Consider the following 25,958-nt stretch of genomic DNA (forward strand, 5'->3'; position numbering starts at 1 on the left):
CCTTTGCACTGCTGACGACGTCGCGGTGGGCGTTGCCTCTGTCGATGCTAGGCGATCCAGCCCACGACGCCGACGTCGCCGCCGCCCTGCGCTTCCAGCACGGCATCCTAGCGGCGCAAGCCCTCAACAGCAACCGCGCACCACCCGGCAACGTCAGCGCCACCGAGGCGATTCTCGTCAGCGGAAATATGGCCTCGGGTCAAAATGGCGCGCGTTACACCTACGAAGCCACAGTGACGGATGGCACAGGACGACGGCGCGTGGTGCAAGATGCTGCGTCCACGCGAGTGCTAGAGGCGTTGCTGCTCGCTGCGGCGGTGCTACTGCTCCTGGGCTGGGCTACGCTTCCCCGGGCCGACGTGCTGCCGCAAAGGAGCCCGACGACAGTGGCTGGCCAGGTGGCTCTACTCGCAGGGGGTAATCTCTTGGAGCTGCTGCCCGAAGATGCGGAGTGGCGGAGCAAGGCGGACATCAGGGCTGCGCTTGGGCAAACGACGAGATTCTGGCTTGGCTGGGGTCTTATGCCGGATGAAGAAGGGATCGCTATGGGGAATGAGAACGAGAATGGGGTCAGCCGATTTGGGATCTTCGCTGTACCACCGGATGAACAGATGAGATCTGAGTTAAGCATGGGTCAACGGAGAGATAGTTGAATGTCCTCGAGAATAGATATTGAGTTACGTGTGAGTCCATTAGTTCTGCGCTTTCCAAATCGTTGTTCAGTCCGGGCAAATATCTCTGTAAACCCCAGAACTTCCATGGCTGCATCGTGTTGCAATGCCGCAGAATGTGGTTGAAAGCACTCGCCAGAGCGGCAAAGCGATCAAATTAAGTCTTTGTGTGTTTCGAACTCCTTCCGATGGCCCTGCCGTAAAAGCCATGTCAGGCTGATATCAAAAGTGACATGTGAGGGCCGGACATGGCGCTGGATAATAAAATTGTTTCTTTGTCTCTCCTTCGCAGAGGGCGGAGGGTTTCTTCTATTCTTAGAAGGGCGGCTGCACAGCTCTTTCAGGATTCTCTCCAGCGATTAAATGTAATGGTCGACCGAAGTCGTCTTTGTCGAAACATTGTCGTAGCTTCTCACCATCCATCCCCTTCCTCCCCAAAACTACACACCATCTGGCCATTTTGCAGTATAGCGCATCTGAAATATTGCGTTCACGTACATTTCGTCCACCAAAAACAATCATTTATCAAGCTGAGATGTCGTCCACAGATGCATTCGAAGAGTCCAAAGATAAAGCACTTGAGGTGATCGCCACTTACCTCACAGCCGATGAAATGGTCGATTTCGGGGAATACAACAGCCAAGGCACCCACGACCCCGAAGACCGGGAGAAGCTCATGGATCTTACCAACAAGCACCAACAGGCACTATATCAATTGGGTCAGGCAATGATTGACTCGGAAGTTGAGGGCGAAGGGGCGCTCGAGGTCTTTACAGATATGTTGGCGCTGACCGAGGAGGCTCTGAGGCAGCTCAGGGAGACGGAGTCGCCTCGGGAGTCGGTGGTGGATATCCGTGATCGGGATTAGGCCAGTTCTATAATAGAATGAGACAGGTGAGTCAGTTGGTTGTATCATGCAAATACATTAGTCGCTGCGCGATGGAATCTAGCATACGTTTTCCACTCTTTGACCCAATTTTTGATCCTCATGCCAAGTATCGACCTTGTCCCTTTCTGAAAGACAATTTGAAGGCGACTTCAGCAATGTTTCCCTGTGTTGCGTATCGTTGCGCCTCTCGGGCCCGGTCAGGCCGTACAATGCTGTGGGTATCTATTCTGGGGGATCTTCTGATGGACCCGCATCTCCAGACGTCCCGCCTCTCTCCTGAAGATCAATACCAAATGGATAGTTCAACCTGACCGCCAGCGGACGTGGCCTTGACATTTACGATATTCTTGCTCATGGATGCTCGTATTTCTGTCTATAAAAGCTCACAGGCTTTCATGTTCGCATCGTCTCTGTTCCTATCCATCCTCATCCTCCATCTTCATCCAAATTTCAAAGCACAGAGCACCCTCAACTCACACAGACTCATTCTGTTCCTCATATAAAACACCAACAAAATGAAGTTCTCCGCTCTCGTGTCTTCTCTGTTCGTCGCCTTCGCGGCCGCTGCTTGCAAGGATGGCGTGTACTCTTGGTATGTATATGACATTGCAGAGGCCGACGTTGTCCGGCTTCTCGTCCCTCAAATATTTCACTCAGATTGATCAACTGCTGACAAGAATTGTACAGCGAGGGAAACACCCCAGCCACCTGCTCCGGCGGTGTGCCCGTCAAGGGCGCGGCCTGCTCCGACACCCAGGTCTGCGCGATCATCAACGGCGCTGCCGTTTGCCAGCAGAAATAAAGTTTGGGAATGTGGAGGAACAAGATGGATCGCTTGATTCGACGCTGTTCGGAATAAGGGCCGATCTCATGCCTTTGGTTGCCTGTTAGCGAATGCAATTCGTCCCAAACCACCTCCACAGCTTTTGCATTGTGAATTTCTGTTGAATCCCGTGATGCGTGCTGGAAAGCCTCGAGACATGTCTCTTTCTGCTCGTCTAAGTCGTAGTCAAACGTGAATGATCTAGAATTATTGTTTACAGACCTCATAGGAACACGAGGCTAAGTCCATAAGGGCAACGGGACCCAGGCTCAATCCTTGGAAGAACTTGGCTTGAGGACTATTGAGCAGTCTCTACTACATTACGGAATACCCTGGACGCAATAGAGGTAGACCAGAATTCGTGGAGTTGGTGACTTCGCGGACAATGTCATATATACGGATGACATACATTGGAATTTTGTCCTTTCTCAGAAACGAGGCTGCGAAAATGATATCACTCGAGAAGCAGGTATTCAGCTTGGGGTGGGCGCGGACATCGCTAGAGTATCTATTGAACACGTTTCAATGGAAAGGATTCATCAAGTCTCGTTCGCAATATCAGGGGCGTTCTCAATTATTTTAGAGAATGAATCATGGTAGTAAGCGAAGAGACGTGGCGGTGCCTTCCGTCTACGTTGGCAGCGGGTTTGTACCATAGGAATCCACGTCTCACCACCACGGCATCCGCCCAACACCATATTCAAGTCAAACCTGAATGAGGTTCTGATCATGACGGCCAATACCGTCGAAGCTACATATTTACTTGTAGAACAAACCCGTGTCCCGGAAACACCAACCCAAGCAATGCCATACACAATAAGGAGTAGCCCTAGCCCTGCACTCTTTAAAAAAGACAAAAATCATTATAGCACCATTAGCCCTCCATCTTGACATCCTCACCGCCCGAATCCTTGCCTAGGTTTTTCAGCACGTAACTCCGCTTGAAGTACTCGTTGGGGTGAACAATAGTCTCCAGCTGATTGGCGCTCATAACGCCTTCATCCTTGGCCTTCTTGATCTCGTTCTTATGCAAGTATTCGAAGACACTAACAAAGTGGTTAGCACTCATTCCAACTTTCATACATCAATGAGATTCTGTCACTTACCGGTTGCAAGCCATGTGATACTTCTGCTTGTCCTTGTCCTCCTTTACGCCATTCAGCACACTCCTGTCGTTGACGCCCATGGCCTGCACCAAATTCGATAGGTTCTCCATATTGAAGTGCCGGTATGGACACCCATGTGCCTCGCCTGGGCCAGGTGGGTGCTCCATGAGGATCTTCTGACAGCTGAATGGGCTGTAACCACCACCCCTCCTATTCGAATCACCACCGACGTCGCCGTACGAGTGTCGTACATTGTATCGGTAGTCCTTGTTGAATTGGTCGTCAGTGACCTTGTGGAAAGACTGTCGCCAGAACATCAGGGCTTCCTCCAGGTTCAGCCCTAGACCTTTCAGGAACAGGGTGTATTGTAGACGTCCATAATGTTTGAGATGTGCATCTCGGCGAAGTGAACGGTGCAGATGTGACATGCAGGCGGGGAAGTGCTGCGAGAGCTTGTCGATGTTGCGCGCGGAGATCTCGGCGCCGGCGGGGAGGTCGCCTGAGCTGCTCTGGTAGGAGGCATCGGGCGTGATAAAGTTCTTGGAGAGGTGGTCAAGTATGGGCGTCAGGCGGTCGTCTTCGTCGAGTCGTGGCAGAGCGCGTGCGGTAAGCTCGAGGGCTCGTTCGAGCCTGGAGGTGAACTCCGTGACGACCATGCTTGTTTGTTCTCTGGAGGGCACATAGGCCATTCCGGCTTTGAGGAATACTCTTCTGCCCTCGACCAAGTCTGGCACCCGTTCCCAATCGACCTTACACCATGTCTCTTCCACCGGGGCTACCTTGCGCCCGAAGGCGCTCGTCGCAGCCAGCTCTGCCTCCAATTCCCGCCTCTCTTCGTCTGACACCATTTCCCAATCCAACGTCAAGCTCTTGATGAAATCATTGCGGTCTCTTGTATCCTCCTGGTTGAGACGTAATCGGAAGAGCGTCGTCTCGACGCGAGTGAATCGCCGGCGCAGGTCCTCGGTTGCCGAGAAGGCGAGGCGCAGGATGAAGTGGCTGTAGTGGTCTTTCTGCCGCTGCAAGGCGAGCTGCGTTGACTTGGAGCTGTTGAAGTCTAGTGGGAGGTACTTCTCGAGCAGCGGCTTCATGTGGGCGGCGGTCTCATCGGGGGATTTGTTGCGAAATGAGCATGCCTCGAGCTCGGCGAGGACTGCGCAAAGATCATGGCATTAGCAGGTGGCGCAAAAAGGCCCAGATAGTTGGTGTGCCTGTACCTCTGAGACGGTCGATTGCCCATTGCTCGAATTGCTCGAGGGTGATGTCTGCTGTGGGCGGCGTCGCGTAGAAGTTGAGTCTGTGGGGGTATTGCTGCTCTTTGTAGCCGCGGTCGACGAATTGCTGTTTGCGATGGTCGACATGGCGCCGTTTTGGGTCTATCCTGTTGAAGTCTTGCCTGAACATCTTGACTGTCGCGCGGAGGGCAACCAAAACTGTTCGCGATCAATCTGCTCTGTCCAAATTCAAGGCTGTTTGGAGGGGAATTGGTTGCGGGTGGAACCTCGGATTGGGGGACGCGCCTGGACGCGTTCTGCCCACTGTTCCCATTAAGGTTGACTTGGGCCAATCGGGAATAAGCTGATTGCCTTCGTATCATCCCACCAAACCGACCAACCAAGCTCGAGCCTTACCGTCGGGTTCGCCAACGGGGCGCAGGCCCGAACCCTGCCTAAATGACAGGCCCTCGAGCGCTGCAGCCTGTCCCTCGTGCCATCAGTCTGGCGGTCTGGCGGTATGGTCATCGTTATCGTGCTCGTTCTTCGTCGTCTTCACACAGCCTCCTTCCTAGCCCCCAAGCCATCTCTTGATCAGGGCTTCTGATTGGGGATTATTCGCACTTTGATGCCTCTGGCTCGAAAAGAAAACTGACTTTTCGGCCCTTAATTGTCGATAAACGTTGCAGGACCTCGGCAAGCAGCTCAAAGCCCCTTCGGGATGCTGTCATTCCGCGGCGATGGATTCTCTTCGGCAACACCACGTCTGATGTCGGCCCCAACCTTTGTAAAGCTCTAAACTTAGTTCTTACTTACCACGGGCTGCCTCGTCGTGAGCTTCAAAACCACTAGCATCGTACAGAACAGTCAATATATATGCGGTCTCTTACGCAGTCGGCAGGAAGTCATGACCAGATACCACCATCGCAATGAGATTCTCCGAGCAGGGCGCGGATGTTTCTACTAATACTAATTCTTCCCTTTTCCCTTCCATCCTGCATGTATCCGCTTCATTATGTCAGTTCCATTCCCACGCAGGCGCTGGGCCGAATCCGGTGATTGGGATCCCGTCCGCTCGCTCATCACGAGAATGTACAAAGAGGAGAACAGACCCTTGAAGGAGGTCATGAGAATCATGGAGACAGAGCACCAATTCCTCGCCACGTAAGTTCAAGAAGTCGTTTTCTACAAGGACTCAAGCCAACCATCACGAGCAGGCCGAAGATGTATAAGAAACGAATTAAGGATTGGGCTATTGACAAAAATCTGAAGTCTGACAACGGTCTCAACGCCCATCGGACGAAGCAACAGCGGTATTCAACGCAGGACTCGCATTTCGGCGTCAGAGAACCTCTGGCCGACGCTCAAGAGATAAGCAACTACGTCAGATATTCTCCAGATATTGCCCATCGATTTCAAGATGGATCCCTTCCATCTGCTGAAGAAACCATGCAGAGAGAGTATAGCACTCCCTTAACCATGTTGCCTACGGAACAGCCCAACGACGACCAGTACTGGGCAAGCGCTGGCCGTTTCCACGAAGTTACTTCGTTCTCCTCTCCCTTGCATGCACAAAGTGGGCAATTTGGCGAGCGAGATCGAGCTTCGGTACTGCTCTATAGCATCCGCCACAGATTTCTGGAAGCATCCGATGCGATGATGCGGCGCGACACCGCCAGACTCTTCGATATTCTCAACCCGGCTTACGAGGCGATCAGCGAGGTTGCTGAGGCCGAAGCCGAGCAACTCCTTTCCGTGGTCGCTCATCTGTTCGAGCTTCTCCACGAAAGACCGAATCACCAGGACATGCTGCGGCAGCTACTCCATTATGTGTTTGCGCTCATCCCAGACGCCGTGCGTCAGAGCCAGCTCCTTTCACGGAACAGCCAGGTGCTGGCCCTTTTAGGGCAATCAGGCTACGATTCTCTGTTCGGTGTGCCGCTGGACCTGGCAGGTACCACAGACTCGAATGCGGCTGCGCCGCGACATGGTTGCTATGAGCAGCCATCCGAAGCTAGACCGGCCTTCGACACGAGATTCGGAGGGAATTACACGTATGGCTACTGATCTCACTCGGCTCCAGATACACTCAAGTCAACGTCAAGTGGACCGGTGGGTAACATTTCGATGTTTCACGGTGGCGAGCTTATTCATCTTCATCTCCTTTCGTTTCTTTCTCTTCTCGAGGATGGATGCTGGGTTCCTAACGGACTTGCCATGTGGCAGGTTATTTCTTTATCTGATGTTACATTCCCTTCATTCATACCCTACAAAGCAGTCTTGTCTTTGTTGCCATACAGTATAGATTTCCGTTACCCGTTCGTCATAATCTTGTGTCAAGCCCCAGGTTAGCTGTGTGGTCCCATGTCAAAAGCTCGTTTGCCTTGCTCCTCTTGTCACTCGGCAGGCCTTTTGCGTGCTTCTCTTCTCCTGCTCACTTGACAAGACATCTTTGTCCTTCGCCCTTCGCCCTTAGACTTCCGAGATTCTCGTTTCTCCCATATCCTGGCGGCGGCCGGTCTGTCTGCGAAATTTCGTCGGGTAGGATATTTGACCATTGGGCTGCCCGCAACTCGCAGATGTCTGCCTTGGGATCTAGGTGCCCGCCGAGTTATCCTATTGTGACGAGAGACGTTTGGCGTTCCTGTGTCTCTTTGGAATCTATGGCCTGGGGTCTTCGTCGACTTGGATGTGATATCAAGGTAGTTTCTGGTAAGACACTTGTCCTGGGTGACGGAACAGGTCCCAACGATTGCGCAACCTGGCGCTGGAAAGAAGCGATAAGCGTTATTCTTTCGACGACTGCAGATTCCAGCAAAGAAACCGACGCGTTAATTACGGCAGCCTTTGCTGGAACGCCCGCCACGACCACCCGGACGTCTGCCATTCTTCCTCCACTCATCAGCAGCTATGGGAACATAATACGCGAGACCGACGATGCCTTAGCCAGCAGGGATGGGTACAACTGTGAGAACGCATACAGATTCACTGGGCCAGCATCAAGGTCCCGTATCGATTACTGCTGACAGCAACAATGTGGTGGTGACTGGCGAGCTTGCCCCGACAGTTATAATATTCAGTATCACGAAGGCAGCCACGACGCGCGCTACACAGCCTCAGAGGCAGCGACTCGGCTCCGAATCCGTCTCAAGCCCGTCTCTGCACCGCCACCGGCCCTTTCAGACGGCGCATTGTGGTTCTCAATCTTGAACATAGCAGACCATGGACACTAGAAGCGCAATGCAGGTGACTGTCCACGCGTGCTCGAGCTGCGGAAACAGTGCAATAATTACCAGATCCTGTAATTTTGTGCAAGCCGTTTCGCACCGGCAGCCGGACGGAGAAAATACATTTTCCGACTATCATTAATCCTGAATGCTAAAAGTATGTGACAAGAATGGTACCATGCTTACGATCCATCGCAAGCTGTTTGTAGCGAAGCATTGAATATACAACACAATGCCTTATTTGGGGACATACTGCTTCAGCAGTGAGTCGTAGTACTTATATGCGGTACCACTGGGAGGCTCAAAGCTCGAATATGTGCTCGCGGGCCACCAAGGCCCTGCAGCCCACCACAGGGCACCCTGCCAGACGTCCGAGTTGGCCGAGAGGTGGTCGAGCAGGCCCTTGACGGCAGACATGCACTGGGTGTTGGCTCCCCCCGCGAACTCGCCCAGCACACCCAGCTTGCCGTTGGCCTTCAGCCAGTTGGTGGCGCCGATGACGCGGTCGACGCCGATCGTGGCGGTGGTGCACTCGTCTGTGCTGCCGGAGCCGTCCGAGTTGAGGTACTGGTGCATCTCGTAGACCAGCTTGTTGTTGGGGTCCTTGAGGCCGGCCAGGTTGCTGTTTGTCGTGTTCCAGGTCCAGGCCCCCGTCCAGGAGTTACCCTCTGCGAAGATGTATTGCGAGGTTGCGCCGGCTCCGCGAATGGCGTTTATGGCGGCTTGGTTCAGGTTCAGGACCAGTGTCTGGTCCATGTCGTGGTACTCGTTGTTGATGTCGAAGATCTATGAATAAGGTCAGGAGCCATATTATTGATAGAAATGTGAGCATGGGCTATTCAAAGTACATACAACATTGGCGTTGCTCTTGAAAGGGGTAGCAAGGTTCTTCCAGAATGTTCCGAAAGCAGACGTGTCGGTGATGACTGCTCCATTATACCTGCCATAGTTGTGGGCGTCGAGGACGGCATATTTTCCCTTTTGGGTAATGTGGTTTACGACGGCGGTCAGGTTGTTGAGATAGCCGGCGTTCAACGAGGCCGTGACGCTGCCCTGGGCCATGCGCTCCATCAAGAATGGGAGGCGGAAGATGTTGAAGCCCTCGCTAATCAGAGTCTGGCAGCTTGAGTCAGTATCACCGATGAAGAACACACTACGAGGGCATCTGGATCAGGCCTGCACATACATCGATGGTGGTAGTAGACGGGAAGTAGAAGTCGACGCCCCATGTTCCTGGGATGGCGGTGCCAAACTCGGCAACAGACTCGCTCACGCCCAGCCACTTGAGAGCGGCCGAAGCCGGTGAGACGGCTGCCGCAAGGACGATGGAGAACACTGTAGAGGACCGCATGATGAAGACGCGACACAATATGATGCTGGAGAAGGGTGAACGGGAACAGCAGTCATAGGGGAAGAGGAAGACAGGAACGGGTTATAAGACATATTAAAGCCGCTTTCCTTGCCTCTTCTCTACGTGGACTTGACTGACTTTGAATGGAGCAGGGATTTATTATGTCTCGGAGCAAAGGATGGCCCAATGAATTCAAGCTGTTCTTGCTCCATGAGTTAGAAACTTGCCGCGCCGGTAGAGGGCGGAGAATTTGCTAGCCTTGCATGGAGCCTCAGAATGATTATTTCTTTGTGGGCTAGCCACAATGGACTGTTGACTGCAACCCTAAGGAAGCTCTTTCGGCACAACGGCAAATGGAAGGCAGAAGTGGCGAGATCATCGATGAAGCAGTTACGATTACCTACTTGCGACTGGCTTGCCGATGTCCATCCCGGAGCTTAGACGGCCGGATTAGAAGAAGAGGCAGAATAGCACACTCTAGTGTTGCAAAAAGACCACCAATAGAGCATTTACGAATGCTTACTTGTCGCTGGCTTGTTAGCATTCACCACGGAGGTTAGACGGCCGCATTACAAGAAGAGGTAGAATGGCACTGTCTAGTGTTGCAACAAGCGTAACCTTAAGACACTGCGTTATAGCCGTCAGTGGAGAGTGAAGGCCAAGGATCAGCGTTGATGACCATCTGCCCGACATTACTGCTGGAAGAGGGGAGTCCAGCACTACCAGCTGTTTTCCTTCAGGCTCGGCAGCTCTAGGCGCACTCAAGTCTCAAATGGGTAGTGTTGGTGGGTGATGTTTTGCGAAAATTTTCACCGTTCCAGGGTGCAATACATGAAGATTGATAACTTTGATACTTCTTTTTCTGTCACGAAAGCATTGGAGTGGTGAGCTACGCTAGTCAGGGTTACCCTTCGGGATGGGCGTCCCGTTCAGTGACCTGCGAGAGGGTTACAATGCGCAGTCGTCTTTCTTTTGTTTCTCATATATTAGCTCGATTGGGCTCTTTACTTTTGCTCTCCGCCGTGGGAAACTCAATTCGAGCCTTGAGAATCTCCGCTTGCCCGGCCTCCACAGTTGCCTTGACAAATTGTCCTAAAAATGATTCAACAAGAAAGTTCAGGACAGACTATTGTCCAACATGTCGTGAGAGCTACTGCCATGCACTAAACTTGAGGGAGGACAAGATCTGCTGGTAAATGAAATGTACTTGCTCACCCCTGCTATGATGAGGAACTAAGCAGAACAGGCAGAATGAGGGCGAAACAATACAAAGCTGCCTGAACTTCCGAAAACATTTGTAGTGAATTTTGACAGAGGACCTAATATTGCCCTCAACGACGGCTCGAAAGCGCCGGGCTCATAATCCAACGACAGACTTGACAACTAGAGGTTTGATGTGTATAAAGGAACAATACTTCTGGTGCTATGCTAGGGTAACTTGCAGGCAGGAGATTCAACATAATGTAGGTCAGTCTCCTGTTACCTTGAATGTCGGCTAAAGACAAATTTTGGCAAGTTTGAGCTACGTTCGATGGGTCTCTCAAGTCTCTGTTTAGAAGGCTTTGTAATGATACAAGTCTGAAGATGGAGCACAGATGTCTTTCTACCAACTTTTTACATTTTGTTTTCCTTCTCATCTTCGAGGAGCATTCCTGTTGCCACGTTTCCACTTAAAGGAGGCGCCATTGCTTTGTGTTGCGGACCGGAGACACTGCAAGTTGCCCTACAGACGGCAACTCAGGAGAAGAGGAACTTTCCTTGAGGACAACCTGCGATTTGAACCTAGCAGAGAGCATGCATTGCTAATCACGTGAGCAGACTTTACTTGTCCAAGACGCTTGTGTAACTTCACACATGCTCTCTATACATTCCCTCGACAAGGGGCCTGTGAAATTATGGACGTTGTGTGGAAGAAGTATAAATCGGCCCATGTGCTGTTGATCAGTGCCAACTTTGACTTTCCGAATCATCAGGTGTCATTACTCAGCCTCCTTTCCCCCTCCTTCTTGCTGATAGTGACTTGTTTTCGTGGTGACGGAATCCAAGCACAGCACTATGCGTGTCCATCTTGGCTGTAGCCTGACGGTACACAGGAGCTGGCTGACTGTGCCATAGCATTGCAGACAAAGCAATCCTGCTGCCTCCTACTCTGACGATCCTGTCATGAACATCGCCCAGCTGAATAGGCGGCTCCACTGGAACAAATGTTACTTGCAAAAAGGTCGAGCGATATGGCATTGGCCGTATAGATGGTCCCCTTGCCCAATAAGTCTATACGTATACGGCTCGGTACTGATACGGTTGATACGAATATCAAGCGGTGCAGTGCTGCGACTGCATCAGTGCTGCTAAGTACTGGACTCGGCAGGTACCCGAGCCCCCGAGGTGACGTAAGTTGGGGCCAGATGACAGCTATAGCGCTGCCGGCCGGGGAGTCGAGCCGAGGGAGCTGCTGCAAGATGACAAGGTCCGCCCGTGTAATAGCGTGTAATAGGGAGAGGCGAGGTTACATCAATCTCGCTGTCGTCTGGAGTGCACGCATTTCCTAACTTTCTATGGGGGTAGCTGTCCTATTTCTGGCACTGTCGACACATCCAACATTAAACCTCAGAAAGGAGTCGTCGCCTCCCTCTCTCCTTATTTAGGACGGACCTGCACTTGTGCCAAGAATAGGATGATTCCCTTACTTGGCTCTCCTCTAGCTCTCTACATTTGCTATACGCAGCATCATTCCTCTGCATAATCTACAAAGTCTATTGACTCAGGCTGTCAGGGTCCCTCGGTGGAAGCCTCTACTTGTCCTTGCTTTGCTGCTGGTCGTGCCCTCTCCCACATCCTTCGCATGATCGTCCCGGTTTCACAACCACATTGACGCCTCCAACCTCCCTTGCCTATCCCTCGAGACCTGGGGACGATCAACCAATCTGTTGGTACGCTGGCCGCGGCTTTGGTTAATCATGGCTTCTTCAGCGGAAATTCACGACCCGAACGACGGTATCTTGCGACCACGGCCGCGCAAACCAGTCCATTCGCAGCTCTCCCAGCTGACCTCGAGCACGTCGGCCAGCACCAGTGGATATCTGGATCATGCCGACACTGGTACGACCACCGGCCAAACAAGGTGCGCACACAGCCCGCCCCCGATGTAGCTTTTCAGCCCTACAGCTGTACACACTTTCGTCCCCATTTCGCGACGGTGCGACATCACAGCTGACCAAAGTGTCTCTTGAACAGCGGTCGATCAACTCCAGTCCCAGCCGATGCCTTGCCCTCAGTCAAAGTATTGTCCAGCGCCCGCAGACAAGCCCGCGCCGAGCAGCGCCGGAGAATATTTCCGACCATAGAGTTCGCCAGCCGAGTATCACACCTCGACCCCAATTCCGATTATCGCGACTTCCATGGCTTCTTCAACCTCTTCTGGGTCGGGCTGTTCATCCTGGGCATAACGTCCATGCTGCGCAACCTCAAGGAGACAGGATGGCCTTTCCGCGTACAAATCTGGACCCTCTTTACAATCAAATGGTGGCACTTGGGTCTCGTTGACTTCGCCATGGTAGCCAGTGCCTCGTTGGTCTTTCCTCTGCAGCTATATGTCAGGAAACAAAAGGCTGGGAGCTCGATGGCTTGGGCAAAAGGAGGCATGGCACTTCAGAGCATATACCAGGTCGGATGGATGGCGTTCTGGGTTGCAGTACCGTTCGTGCTGGAATGGCCATGGACGTCGCAAGTGTTCCTGATCCTGCACACCATGGTCATCCTCATGAAGATGCATTCATACGGCTTCTATAACGGCCACCTCAGCGAGACCGAGAAGCGTCTGCATGATCTCGACAACCCCAAGACCGCGTCCCGCGAGCCAGCCTACCTGTACCCAACAGCCGAGAACCCCGGCGGCTCAGTCTCGAGCCCCATACAGAGCAAACACCCCGAACACACCGACAGCCAGGAGGACGAGGAGGAGGTCGCACAGCTGCGCGAGGATCTTGCCAGGGAGTTGACGAGCCCCATGGGCAACGTGACTTACCCCGCGAACCTGACCTGGTCCAATTATGTCGACTTCCTCTTCTGCCCGACGCTGTGCTACGAGATCGAGTACCCGCGGTTCGAAAGAATCGACTGGAAGAACCTTTTCGCCAAGATCACCGCCGTCTTCGGGTGCATCTTCCTGCTGACCATAATCTCGGAGGAGTTCATCCTGCCGACGCTGCAGGAGTCGTCGAAGCTGCTGCACGGCTCGGACCCGGCGCCGGGCGCGCTCGAGTCGCTCCTGATCATGGCCGAGACGACATCGTGGCTGCTGTTCCCCTTCATGCTGACCTTCCTGCTCGTGTTCCTCGTCATCTTCGAGTACGTGCTGGGCGCCTTCGCCGAGATCACGCGGTTCGCCGACCGGCACTTCTACAGCGACTGGTGGAACAGCACCGACTGGATGGAGTTCAGCCGCGAGTGGAACATACCCGTCTACAGCTTCCTGCGGCGCCACGTCTACAGCGCGTCGCGTCCCCACATCGGCCGCTCCTACGCCACCGTCATCACCTTCCTCATCTCGGCCATCGGCCACGAGATCGTCATGGCCTGCATCACCAAGAAGCTCCGCGGCTACGGCTTCGTGTGCCAGATGCTGCAGCTCCCCATCGTGATGCTGCAGCGCACCAAGCTCGTCCGCGGCAAGAAGACGCTCAACAACGTCGCCTTCTGGTCCTCCATGATCATGGGGCTGAGTCTGGTGAGAATAAACCTCATCCCTCAAAGAGCTCCCCCAACACTTTCCTGTGCACTGCTAACCCTGGGCATCAAACAGATTTGCTCCCTCTACGTGCTTCTGTGAGGCCCCCCGAGCCAGAAGCAACATCCCTCCCGAGTAACACGAACAATATTTTGATTTAGAGAAGAGGCGAGAGCATTCTTAGACCAGATACCCAAGAACGTTGTTGACAAACTTTCCGTTGCATTCAGTGGCTTGTGAGCCCGTACTGTATTATATTTGTTGTATTATTGTCTTTTTGGGCGCTTATTTCCGTTGCATCTGTGGTAGGGTGGTAAGAGTAAGGCAAGGCAGGGCAGGGCAAGCCTTTTTGATAGCGGATTTGCGTGGTTGGAAACTAGGCGGGCCGCCGTCTCCAACCTGGGTTGAACGTACGTAGCATACAATTCAGACACCAAATGCATCGATTCAGACTTGACAGGTGCCCGAGGAAGTGTTTTGCCAGCCTCGTGTACGTTCTGGTGCTGGGTACACCGGTCCATTGGTGAATTACTACGACTCAGAGCAGGGCAACGACACGCTTCACACGGGGACAAGGCATCAATGAACACAAGTAATTGCTGTATCCTGAAAGGTCGTCTTTCAATTCGTGATCATCATCGTCTAGATAGAAGACTAGGAAATTGGAAATAAAGGACCAAGGAAATGTGGGGGAAATCGAGCTATGCTATCGTTATAGATCCTAAATGATGTTCCGTAACTCGTCGAGGACATGAGCAGATCCCATACTCCCTCCCTTCTTAAATCGTGACTCCCTCACCATTCCACCATTGGCGCCTGTGTTGCGTTTGGGTGTGTGTTACGTCTTCATCCGGAGCAAATGAATGGCTGGTGTATGTGTAGTGTGGTATATATGTGTGTCGAACATCGTCTCGTCATCCCGCTTCCCTGTAGCTATGCATAATTGTGGTGGTAGTAGTAGTAGGTGTCCGTCTCCGTACCGGAGTTCCCTGTGGGCGAAGACTTGAGCTGGGTCGGCGTTGACTTCGTGTGCTGAAGTGAGTGGTGACGAACTGCGGAGCCCGCTAGGTCGGAGAGGACGAGGCTGCGAAGTGCGACGTCGGAGTGATCGGACGGTGCCATTTCAAGGCTGCCTGTTTGCGCCTGTAGCCCTGGTACCAGTGAAAGCTTCCAGGTCCACGAGGTGCTAACGACAGTCCCACTCGACGGACACGTCACACTTCTTGCACACCATATAAATGGTGGCGGTGGTCAACTCTTGACCTGCACCGACTTGCCTCGTCATCTCGATCCCCAAGGAATCAACGCGCTGTCACAGAGCACTCCCACTCCGAAGCCATGCCAGCCCAGCCAAACTTGCCATCTTCCCAATAAATGATTGTCGTTAACACACGTGGTTCGTTACTGCCTGTCATCTTCATGAAATCTTTCGTTCATGTCCAGTGAAGTAAAGCCCCGAGAAGAGAATGATCCTTGAACGCCAAAAATTGAATCAGGTGATAATGAAAAATAGGCCAATATCCCGCCCTGGGTGACCTAGTGTGAACGCCGAGAAAGCAATGAAAGATGGCCCATATATGGTAGGAAATTCTGGATGAGCACCACTGTCTCTGCTCACCACGATATACAACCCAAACGCAAAGCGTTGATCCACATTGTGGAAGGCTGCTTTGCAGCAGCGCCTGCAATCCTCAACGACTAGCTCAGATCCAACATTTCAGCAGGAACCGTGAAGGCCTAGCGACTACGACGAGACCTTGGCTGTTCTGAGGTGTTCCATGTAAGTAGGTTGCGGGGTGTAGTTGTATTCTGAGGTCATCACGTCGTCCTCATCGTAGCGTCTTGAGGTCGCCACTTGCTCAGGTGAATACGACGGAGCCGTCTTGACCTTCGCAAACGAGACACCCGGCGCAGGGGCGTACGGGTCCTTGTATTTGGTGTCGATGATCCTGGGTATACCCTTGTCGCCTCTGCTACTGACATGGTATGTCTGGACCTTCGGCATGGCTGGTGCATATCGGTCACCGAAGTAGTCATCATCGTCGAAAGAGGTTCTTCTCCTGGTCTGCCTATGCTTTTCAGCCGAAGGCCGGCTGGTGTACTCATGCTCGGGCTGCATCGTGTACGATCGGCCCAGGGGCACCCGAGGCGGCACAGCGGCCGCTGTCTGCGATTGAGGCACATAGCCAGGCGGCATAGTATGCGACTTCTGCAACCGTGGCGGCGCCTGTTGTGTGGTTGGTGATGCTGAGGCCATATCAGGGTGAGCTTTGCTTGGATCGGGCACATCGACGACGATGGGCTCATCCTTAGCATGCTTTCCCTCACCAGACGCTCGCCGCTTCGAAGGCGCCCACTTTTCATTGGGGTCTGGGTAGGCGGCAGAGTACGCAGGCACCTCTGCAGAGTGTCCACGCGAAGACTTGCTGGCTTTGTTCTTCATCTGCTGCACATACGAAGCCGCAAACGCCAGCGTCGAACGGTACTTTTCATCGTGTTGGGCTTCATCCCGAGGATTTGATCGGTCTCGTTGCTTCGTGGACGATTTATCTCGGCTCGGGCTGTCCGACTGCTTCTTCGGCGAGGATGATTTCTTGGCTCGACTTCTCCGAACGTCATCTTCATCCTCGCTGAAGGCTGAGTGCTCGACATATGGCTTTGACTTGGCTGCTCGTGCCTTATCATCGGCGTCCTGCTTTCGTCGCATCTCCCGCTCTCTTTCGCGCTCTCTTTCACGTTCTCTCTCTCGCATCTTCTTCTCTTGCTTGTCGGCCTTCAATCTTGCCTCTTTGTCCTCACGTTGCTTCCTCTCAAGTTTGCGCAGCTCCCTCTCTCGCTCTCGCTCTCGCAGTTCCCGATCTCGTTGCTCCCTTTCTTTCGTCATTTTTTGTTGCCGTTTGATCTCTTTCCGGAGTTCTTCGTCGTCTCTCCGTTTCTCCCGTTCGCGTTCTTCATCCATGCGCCTCCTTCGCTCCCTAGAATCCTCACGCTTTGGCTTCTCGTAGCTCGCAGTCCGACGGGCACGGCGTTCATCGTCATGGTAGACTTTGGACCGTGTTGGGATCTCATGCTCCCATGATTGAGCAAACTCCCTCGAATAAGGCTGCTTGTAAGAACTTGATTTTGATGTCGAATGTTTCGACGGTGACCACCCGGGTGGTGGTTCCGCGGTGCGAATGTTGACGTTGACATAACGACTCTGGGCTGGCGTATTCGGAGCAGCGCCCCTCTTGGCCAGCTCCTCCTTGAGCTTCTTGGCTTTGAGCTCGAGATCGTAATCCCGCCTCCTGTCTTCGTCACCGACGATCTCATAAGCCTGCTGCACTCTCTGGAACTCTTCCTGCTTCTGTGCCTTGAGTGTGGGGTCCGGGAATTTATCGGGATGGCATTTCAGCACCAGCTTCCGATATGCAGTCTTTATGACGGCGGCATCTGCGGACGACTCTACACCAAGGGCCTGATATGGATCCGGCGGTAATGGCGCGTTCATGTTGGGTGGAATGAGGTAGATAAAAACTAGCCGTGGTAGGTGCGATGAGGGCAGCTGTCAAGAGACAGCAGCCGAAGAGGCGATTATGTCTGGGAAGCGGAAAGCTTGGGGTGGGAAGTAACGTGGTGCCCAACGAGGGGAGTTGCACCACTTGTATTAGTTGGGTAGGTTGTCCTTGTCCAGGTTGTCGGTAAAGAAATGGCTGACACGTGGTTTAGCTGGAAAGGGAGCGGCCAAGGGATCGGGATCGTGTGACAATGACGCCTAGCCGAGTTAAGCGCGCATGCGATGAGGGGTGAATGGTTGAATTCCAGACGGCGAGCAGCGAGGCTGAAGACAGATGGAATTCACGAAATAGAGGTAAAAGGGAAATGCACAATAAAAGGCCTGTTAAGGGGGCGAAAGAAGGCTGGGGATGCCAGAAGCTGAAGGATCCCCTGAGGCTTCTCGGGGCAGGTCTGCTTTGGCCGCTGTGGTTCAAGGCGGTGCGGCGCTGCGTAGTGCAGATGAGTGGTAGGTAGGTCAGCGAGTTGAGAGGGAAAGTGGCCGGATGAGATCACCCTTCCAAGGTCGGGGAGGGCTGGTCGCAAAAAGGCCTGGGCAGCTGGGGTAGTCGGATAGAGTCAGGGCGCGGACAGGAGCGAGGTGCGAGAGTCGGGGTAAACGCAGGGGTAGGATAGCGGATGATTGATGATGATTGATGGCGGCCGGCCACTCGAGCTGGATTGACGACGCCCTGGTCGATCGATTTGGCCCTGAAAAGAGTGGAACCTAACGGGTTGTCTGGAGAATGTCAAGGCGCGGACCCTGTTAGCGGGAGGGTGGGAGAAGACGGAATCCAATCAGTGTCGAGCCAAGGGGTGGTGGGTGTTAGTGGGCAGCCAGGGGGCACCCAACGAGATCAAGAACGGGAACAGCGATGGCGTCCCGTCAAAGCTCTGTCCCAGGAATCAGTCCTGGCCCACAGAGTGCGGCGTAGATCGAGAATCCAGACCCCCTTGGAGGCTGGTGCCGTCCCTTTTCAGCTTCCAGAATGCCTTGGAGGAGGATTGATGACGTGCTCCTCGCGATGGGCTGTGGTTAGAGAGGTGAGAGCAAGGCAGCAAGGCAGCAAGGAGTAAGCCGAATGTCCCTGTCTTGTTCTATCGGCTTCCTTGAGGGATTCCTGCAGTGGTGCTGCGCCCGCGGAACTCCAAGCAAGGGTCCCTATTCGGTGAGTTAAGGAAGGGCAACGAAGACTGGCGGAATCCACGGCAAAGCTGGCCAACTCCAATCGGCAGGTCTGTCTGTCAGGCTGTTTGGTTTTCCACCGCCTGTGTGGTCCGTCCAGTGCTAAAGCTGTGGCCACGGCAATTGTTCCAAGGAGATCCTGGTGATGGATTGGTTTTCCGAGGCGAGTTCAAGCAGTAGCAGACTCAAGTCAGTTGTGTGCAGGAAAGAAGAGGTTCTTCACAGAAACATAGAGTTCCTTCCTGGTGACGAAATCAAACTTGAGGTGTTTGAGGGCCCATCAAAGCGGGAATTGCAAGTCGACGACGGTGAGAAAGACTGACGATTCGTGGGATTTGGTAAAGCAAGCTCACTCAGTAGGAGAGGAAGAGTCCAGAACGGAAACTTGGCTCGAAATAAGGGCTCCCCGGCGACGATCTCCTTGGTTTGGGGCAAAAAAACATCCAATGTACGGTCCAGTGATCCCCGGTCCTCCTGGGTTGGAACGTCCAGTTATGGCGATGTCCGACTCGTCCACACAGCGGTCCCTTGGATTGGCTGGGTGGATGAAGATTTTGGTGGCTGATGGCGCCGGCGGCGGTGGCGATATTACCTCAGCTCTTGCCAGCCGAAGCAGAGGCCACAGATGAAATAGGAGGGCGGGATGGTCTATCAGGTCGCTGATCCTGCCGTAGCAATTCGGGCAATATGGCAGTGTAGATTGCGATTCCTTTTTGCTTTGAGGGGAATAAAGTAGAGCGAGTTTACAGCGAAGACCGAGGCTCAACGTGCGGGAGAGTGGCCAGGATCCAGGGCTGGCCAGTCAGGAGACACTGGGAGTGGGAGGGATGTAAAGAGGAAACGAGAAGAGTGGGAGTGGGTATCAAAACAGAGGCTCGGATGGCACAGCAACTGAATGCCTGTAACGTCCAAGACCCTGGGCAAGTCTCATAAAGACAACAGGCGTCGGGTGAAGAGCGCGGGTGAGGTAATCCGCAGTTGTGGTCTGGCGGTGTGTAAGAGGAAAAAATAGAGACGATGGAGCTTCGTAATCCGTCAGTCCGTGTCGGCGGTCTGCGTCGTTTCCGCGGCTGGAGCCCAGTAGAGTCGGTATCAGGTATGAGCAATCCAAGCGGGCTGCACTGCCCGTCTAGTCTGGCAGTCCGGGTGAAGCCTGTGTGTGGGCTGACGAAATGACCTGGGGTCTCGGATGATTCCTTTGGAGATTGACGAGGGTGCAATGCAGTCAACAATAACGACTCGGCCCCCTTGGTACTGGCAGTGACAGAGTGATATTAATTCCAAATTAATGGCAGAGACAGAGAGACTGGACGCGAGACAAGTCCGTGTCGAGCGAGGAATGAGATATGTGAGCTCCTTGTTGAATCACCAGATGCAGGTATTGCTTATTGGTTATTGGAATTGGCACTGGCACTGGCATTGGTATTGGTATTGGTAACAGGCATGAAGTTCAAGAGGTCAGCAGTCGGCGTGATATGACGAAGCTGACATGAACAAGGACAAATCCGAGCAGATCCGGATGCCGGTGGGCCAACAATCAGCAGCAAGCAGCCAGCGGCCAGCAGATCGGCCTCGTTCTGGGTTAACCGAAGAGGAGGGGAAAGCCGAGAAAAACAAAAGGGCATTCGTCGATTTAGTGATGATGGACGCGATAACGGGCCTCTCAATGTGCGGGACAGAGGGCCAGACGGTCGATCGCGTCCAGAAAACGCAGCCCACGTGTTGACAATCTCGCCAGCAAGTTATTGGCATGCAAGAGGCTGAAGGGGGGAGAAAGAGAACAGAGAGAATAAGAGAGTCTCTTTCTTGTCTATTTCTCTTAGTTGATTGGAATGAAGACGGGAGATTGTGATTGAGAGAGAGAAAGAGAAATTGATGATCGATGATCGAGGATTGAATTCTAGGAGCAAATTGTCTAGGTCTTTCCTTCCATCCTCGTTCTCATTCTGATGGGTCTGGCTCTGCCTGCCTCTCTTTTCGTTATTCACACTCACTTACACTCACACTGACACTGATCGACGTTCATGCTCGCTCACGTTGAAATTCAATGTCCAACCTTGGAAGGTCCAGGTTAAGCTCACGACTCATCTCGACTGGACAGGACTCGAGTCGACTCGGGAGGGAAGGTTCAGTGCTATCAGCAGGTACATCAACGCTGTGGGAAGCCTCGCCTTTCTTGGGCTGTTACAGATGTATTTCAGATGGTCTGTTCTCATCGTTCCTTCCCTGCTGCTATACCCTCCTTCCCGGGTACCTGCCGGCGGCAAATAGCCCATAGCTGCGGCAAGCCTTAGTAGCCAGAACAGAGCCAGAGCCAGAGCCAGCGCCTGACGGAGCCAGAAACCCAGCGAAACACAACATCGGATGAATTCGACCAGACCACACAGGACTGACAGAGATGATGGCCAGTGAGCTAGCTGCCCTTCCTGCTTGATCCTCGGGGTAGGCTTCTATCTGCATACGTGCATCTCGACGATGGCCCAGAGGCGTCCCGTCAGGCCGATTAGGCATCCCGATCCAAACCTTGGAACCGAGATGGACCTTGCAGGCCGCACCAGTCGGAAGGCCCTACGTATCATCCTGGAGCAACTTGGCTCGCATCGTGGGCAGAGAGCATGGCAGGGTGGATGGCTCAGGCACCCAGTCTGCCAATGTGCGTGAGCTCTGGGCCGCCGACATCCACTCTTCCGCCACGCATCAACAAATCAACATGGCCTTCTGCCGCATTGGTCGGCCCCCAACCATTCAGACAGAGGCAGCTGCAAGTTTGTCACTCTGGAGTGCCTTGGCCTTGCATTCAGGCGCTCTGTCTTCTGCGCATACTGTGGTATGGGGTATATATCACACCCTCACGAGGGAGTGGAGGGAGTCGCTGGGCCACCCTCCATGTCTCTATGCCTCCCTGCCTCCCTGCCTCCAGCTTGCGTGCAGCTCCCCTCGTTACACAGCACTTCGACAACTGAGGGGGACACCGCACCGAGTGCGCTCCACACTGGAACCAGCCCAGCCAACCCATCCCACACTGCAGTGGATCACCTGCGGCCTCTCGTGACGGCCATAGCAACGCAGGTACTCGCTTGCCGTCTCACGGCATAATGACTGAATGAGCACACCCAGCGACATTCAAAGTCAGCCATCCACTACGGTCTTGATAGGGGGGCCGCGTGCCTCGCTGCCCCGCACACAGAGGTGTGATGAGGCTCAGGTCGGCGGCTCGGGTCACTATAACCATACAGCGCACATATATATACGAGACACTGGGGTTCTGAGCAGCTAGACTGCCTCGAGTGCATCGGGGGAAGAGGTTCACAGCCCATGCCCGTATCACTCATCCTCGACGATAACCTTCAGTCGAGCCACACTCCGGATACAGCTGCCACTTTGTCGTTGGCTCGCTGCGTTCGAGCGATGTTTCAACGGGAAAGACCGGCGGTTTGAGCGCCAAATCCAATGCCTGAGAATCGTGACCGGAAATCCAATGGAGGGGCACGAGACGTTCGTTTGTCTAGGCCGATTGCTTTTTCCACTTGTCTGCCGGGGTAACCCGCCCGCGAATCCAGTCCTTCCCGCGTCTTCCACCCGCCGCCGGTTGATCAACCGGACCAGACTAACCTTGTTGTGGACTCTCATTCGCCTTTTCTGGAGTTGACCATGAGCCGATCTGTTCTAGTCACCTGCCAAGTGGCAGCAGTGGGTGGGAGCTCGCGCCAGCCAGGGTTGGTAGCTCTTCGTGGATCATCGATCTGCTGCGCTGAAGCGAATCAATGAGCCGGCTTGCTGCCCGCGATGCAGCAACCTGCCAGCGTGCGAATCTGTTTTCGTTCTGCTGCAGCAGTCAAAGCTACTCCAGCCTCTGATAGATGACAGAAACGAACACCATCCCTGGAGCACCATGGTCGCAGAGATGCAGCTGAGCCAGCTGGCTGCCTGAGACCATGCACAGTCCAGGGGAATGGAAGCTCGCGCGGACGATGTGCCCGGCTGCCCCTCCACCCCCGCCAACTGACATCGTACCCCTCCTTCGATCCATCCATCGGTGGGTCCAGTACTGTCAAGGAGCGCAGCGTTAACATCCCGCAGCCAAGTCTTCGGCACATCTCTGCTAGCATCGAGCTCTTCACATCCCTGGGGTTTCTCAGCACAAGATTCTCACATTTCGTCGGATGACCACATTCGAAACGCGTCGTTATCGGCCTGGTCCAACAAATTGATGAGCGAGCTGCGGCATTTGTCCTACTCCTTGGCGCAGCCGCGAGCGTATGACCGACAGGCTGCTTTTCATTCATTGTTGCTTAGTCTTGCCCAACGCCCTGTAGCCACTTTGTTCGCTAGATCTTTCCGTGTAAGGCGTAAGCACTCAAAACACCTCGGCTTGATATTGCAGGGGCCTGCATACCATGGCGAGGGTTGGTAGCACGACGCTCGCTCTAGTGAGCCTCGCCAGGCCTATCAAAGGCGCCTCTCACAAATCTCTAAGACACTTGTGAGGGCGGTGAATGCTGCCGACGTTTGCTACTACAAGAACTTCGACTGCGGTATCGTATCCGCCCTGGTTTACCAGCTGTTGTAGGCGGTGAGGTGTTCCGCAAGCCGGACGATCTGTGTTCCGTCGGTGCTGCAGCCCTACGTCAAGGTGCGAGTGAACCGAGGAGAGAAGTCAGCATTGAGGGTTCCTTGCCGGCGGATCGGCAACGGCCCCCTCTGTTGCCTGACGAGGATCCGATTTACAGATCCAAGATCCCATATATGGGTCTCACCCTTTGGTCACAGCCCCAGCTGTCCAGCTGGTGCGTGGGCCAAATGCCTCGTCTCAAACGTGGGGGACGGCACGAGTATGTGGTAAATGGCGCAGACCAGGAGTGCCTGCGGGAGGGACAACCACCCAGCCAAATGCGAGTCGAGCCATCCCTTAGTGGTAAACACCTGCATGCACTGCATCCCGTCTGACCCAACAAGGCCAAGAACGCCCTGCCATTGGTCACAGCCATGTACTACAAGCGCTCTCCGGCTTCTAGCTGGTTCTGCACTTTAGTGCTGCTGCTTGCTGCGGCTCCCAGGGAAAATGTTGCATCGCGCTCGCTTGCTTACCCGGGGGAGAGAGAGAACACATGAGATGATCTTGCGGCTGGGAAGGCCGGCTCGCCCTAGCCCCCCGAACCGAAGCTTGGCCAGCCAGTGTCTGTACTCTCGAGCCCGTGCCATTGGCGGTTCCTAGATAGTATGCAATTGCTGCTCGGGCCATAGGGGATGAGGAGGGGCCCGAACTATCAGCGAGAGTGCTGCCCTGTGGCCTGATCACCGCCTGTGTCATCCCATCACGATGTCTGGTGATGGCTAAGTACGGACGGGCGGCCTTGAACCTGGGCCGTCCTGGGAAGGACCGGTGACGGTTGTCAACTGAACTCCCGGCGGCCCGCTTTTTGTGACCTGTTCTAGGCCCCACCCGCCCGCCGTCGTCGTCCAAACATTTGCCCGAAGATACAGCCATTTTACATAGACTTACGCACATACATACATATAGACATACAGTAGACTAGGACGTATCTAGCAATGTCGACGGCGTACACAGCAGGCGGCGCCTCGGCGATCTCGGCAAGGCGTTGCTGCTGCCATGCTGCAGGTTTGGTTCGGAGCACGCCAGTCCAGCACGCGAGCCGCACATGATTTGAACGTGGGCCTCTCTAGCCCGCCGCCCTGTGCCTGTTCTAATGCGGGACCGCCCATCTTGGATTTGCAGATCATCTGATGTCTGTGTTTTCCTTGGTTTTGACGTCTTGTTTTGTTCGCCCGTTCCCCGGGACGGCGCCCAACGGCCAAAAACTGTCTTAGTACAAGCCGGGTTGGCGTCTGGGATAAGGCGAGTGGTATGTGGACCGGCGTGCTGCGCTTGGACGGATCGAGTTGGGTTTTGGTTCTAGATCGGGGAGGTCTGGTTCATCCCCTGCTTGCAGTTGGGATGACGGACTTCAGATGGCAGGAGGCATGCCGTTGATGATCGGCTGGGTGGATACCTCTTGACCTTGGTTTGGGCCCTGGCGGCGGGTTATAGCCGCGATACACGGCGCTCTTGACGTAATGTGTCGGTTGTAGCTGAGTGCTTTGATGTGCTGAGCATCTTTCTTCCTCCCAACTACTTGCGATGGGCCACGATCGCCCAGTCTGGCCGGGTTTTGGATCCAACACGGCCTTGAAAGAAGTCGACCCAAGACCAGCGGCTTTCGACGAGGGCTAGGCTTGTCTTCTTCGAGATGGTTGTTTCGAAAGGGGCCGAGGTTGACCTGTCGGCGCGAGGTCATCGCTTTGGTGCGAGGTCAAGTCCCTCATGTCAATGAGGGACCTTCCTCGTTGGTATCTCAAAGCAAATGATTGCTACGCAGCGTTGTGTCGACGCCGGCATACCTAAGGAACAACAGTTGACTTGGGTCTGCCTAGTCCTGGTGTGCTCTAATCACTTCAACTAGATTGAGACCTCCTCTCGCTGAGTCTGCCTCTGAAGCCATCAGCGTATCTGTGTCCATTTTCGCCCATTTTCAGTGTTTTCTGTGCATACGCTCCCGGACAAGGCAGCGAGGATGTCTGAGCTTGGTTGCAGAACACAATGTTATGCCACAGCTGTCCATTCCCTTTGGGTTGAAGGCAAAGCCTCGTCTTATCCACGCATCAACTATCTCTCTGGTGAGCAGCTTCTTTGACAATCACGCGTGTATATAGTTGAAAGATCCGGGACTACACCTGATCTATGATGATGTTGAGCTTCGTAGGCATATCTCGCCATGTTAGCCTCTGATTATAAGAAGAGGACCTTGCGATCCGCAATTCTGCGACGAGTAATAAGCAGTCATCTAGTCTGGGACACAAGCTGGAACAATAAGGTGCTGAGATGTGACCTTCACGCCGACGTGGCACTCGAGGGTAGTAATTGTACGGGCGCACTCACGAGCCAGCCCGTCTAATCTGTTGATTTGCATCGCTGCTAGGAAACATGACTGCTCATTGTCTTTCTTGCTTGACTACTCTCAGCTTTTGTCATGGTAGGACGGGTGTTAGATCTTCTAAAACGCTAGACGAGGGCAATTCAGTGAAGAATGATGGAAGGATGTAAAGTATGTCCACAAAGACAACAAGAAACTTCTAGAGCTTGAGACATTCAATCGCATACTCTCATGCAGGCCATTGACGCCTCTCATGCTGCGATATATCCTTTCGGATATTGACTTCTCAAGATGTGTCC

General features: G+C 53.7%; 7 protein-coding genes across 7 annotated transcripts; 3 read left to right on the forward strand and 4 right to left on the reverse strand.

The window, feature by feature from the left end:
* Window positions 1-1,206: 1,206 nt before the first annotated feature.
* J7T55_007177 (uncharacterized protein) lies at window positions 1,207-1,539 on the forward strand (the record flags this gene model as incomplete). The annotated part of the gene is made up of 1 exon (XM_053133879.1): window positions 1,207-1,539. One exon carries the CDS (start codon window positions 1,207-1,209, stop codon window positions 1,537-1,539), a length of 333 nt encoding a protein of 110 aa, XP_052988221.1.
* A 1,718-nt stretch (window positions 1,540-3,257) lies between these two features.
* On the reverse strand, window positions 3,258-4,893 carry J7T55_007178 (dna primase large subunit; the record flags this gene model as incomplete). Its single annotated transcript, XM_053133880.1, has 3 exons — window positions 3,258-3,429; window positions 3,490-4,642; window positions 4,707-4,893. 3 exons carry the CDS (start codon window positions 4,891-4,893, stop codon window positions 3,258-3,260), a joined length of 1,512 nt encoding a protein of 503 aa, XP_052988222.1.
* A 900-nt stretch (window positions 4,894-5,793) lies between these two features.
* Window positions 5,794-6,770, forward strand: J7T55_007179 (uncharacterized protein; the record flags this gene model as incomplete). The annotated part of the gene is made up of 2 exons (XM_053133881.1): window positions 5,794-5,867; window positions 5,921-6,770. 2 exons carry the CDS (start codon window positions 5,794-5,796, stop codon window positions 6,768-6,770), a joined length of 924 nt encoding a protein of 307 aa, XP_052988223.1.
* Window positions 6,771-8,167: 1,397 nt separating this feature from the next.
* Window positions 8,168-9,281, reverse strand: J7T55_007180 (uncharacterized protein; the record flags this gene model as incomplete). The annotated part of the gene is made up of 3 exons (XM_053133882.1): window positions 8,168-8,716; window positions 8,783-9,046; window positions 9,117-9,281. 3 exons carry the CDS (start codon window positions 9,279-9,281, stop codon window positions 8,168-8,170), a joined length of 978 nt encoding a protein of 325 aa, XP_052988224.1.
* A 2,957-nt stretch (window positions 9,282-12,238) lies between these two features.
* J7T55_007181 (uncharacterized protein) lies at window positions 12,239-14,109 on the forward strand (the record flags this gene model as incomplete). Its single annotated transcript, XM_053133883.1, has 3 exons — window positions 12,239-12,402; window positions 12,516-14,007; window positions 14,083-14,109. The coding sequence occupies 3 exons, from the start codon at window positions 12,239-12,241 to the stop codon at window positions 14,107-14,109; spliced, it is 1,683 nt and encodes a 560-aa protein (XP_052988225.1).
* Window positions 14,110-15,751: 1,642 nt separating this feature from the next.
* On the reverse strand, window positions 15,752-17,497 carry J7T55_007182 (uncharacterized protein; the record flags this gene model as incomplete). The annotated part of the gene is made up of 1 exon (XM_053133884.1): window positions 15,752-17,497. One exon carries the CDS (start codon window positions 17,495-17,497, stop codon window positions 15,752-15,754), a length of 1,746 nt encoding a protein of 581 aa, XP_052988226.1.
* Window positions 17,498-24,693: 7,196 nt separating this feature from the next.
* Window positions 24,694-25,023, reverse strand: J7T55_007183 (uncharacterized protein; the record flags this gene model as incomplete). The annotated part of the gene is made up of 1 exon (XM_053133885.1): window positions 24,694-25,023. One exon carries the CDS (start codon window positions 25,021-25,023, stop codon window positions 24,694-24,696), a length of 330 nt encoding a protein of 109 aa, XP_052988227.1.
* Window positions 25,024-25,958: the final 935 nt, after the last annotated feature.

This window comes from Diaporthe amygdali, assembly GCF_026229845.1.
Source record: "Diaporthe amygdali strain CAA958 chromosome Unknown NODE_40_length_369474_cov_65_526704, whole genome shotgun sequence".
NCBI classification, from domain to species: Eukaryota; Fungi; Ascomycota; class Sordariomycetes; order Diaporthales; family Diaporthaceae; genus Diaporthe; species Diaporthe amygdali.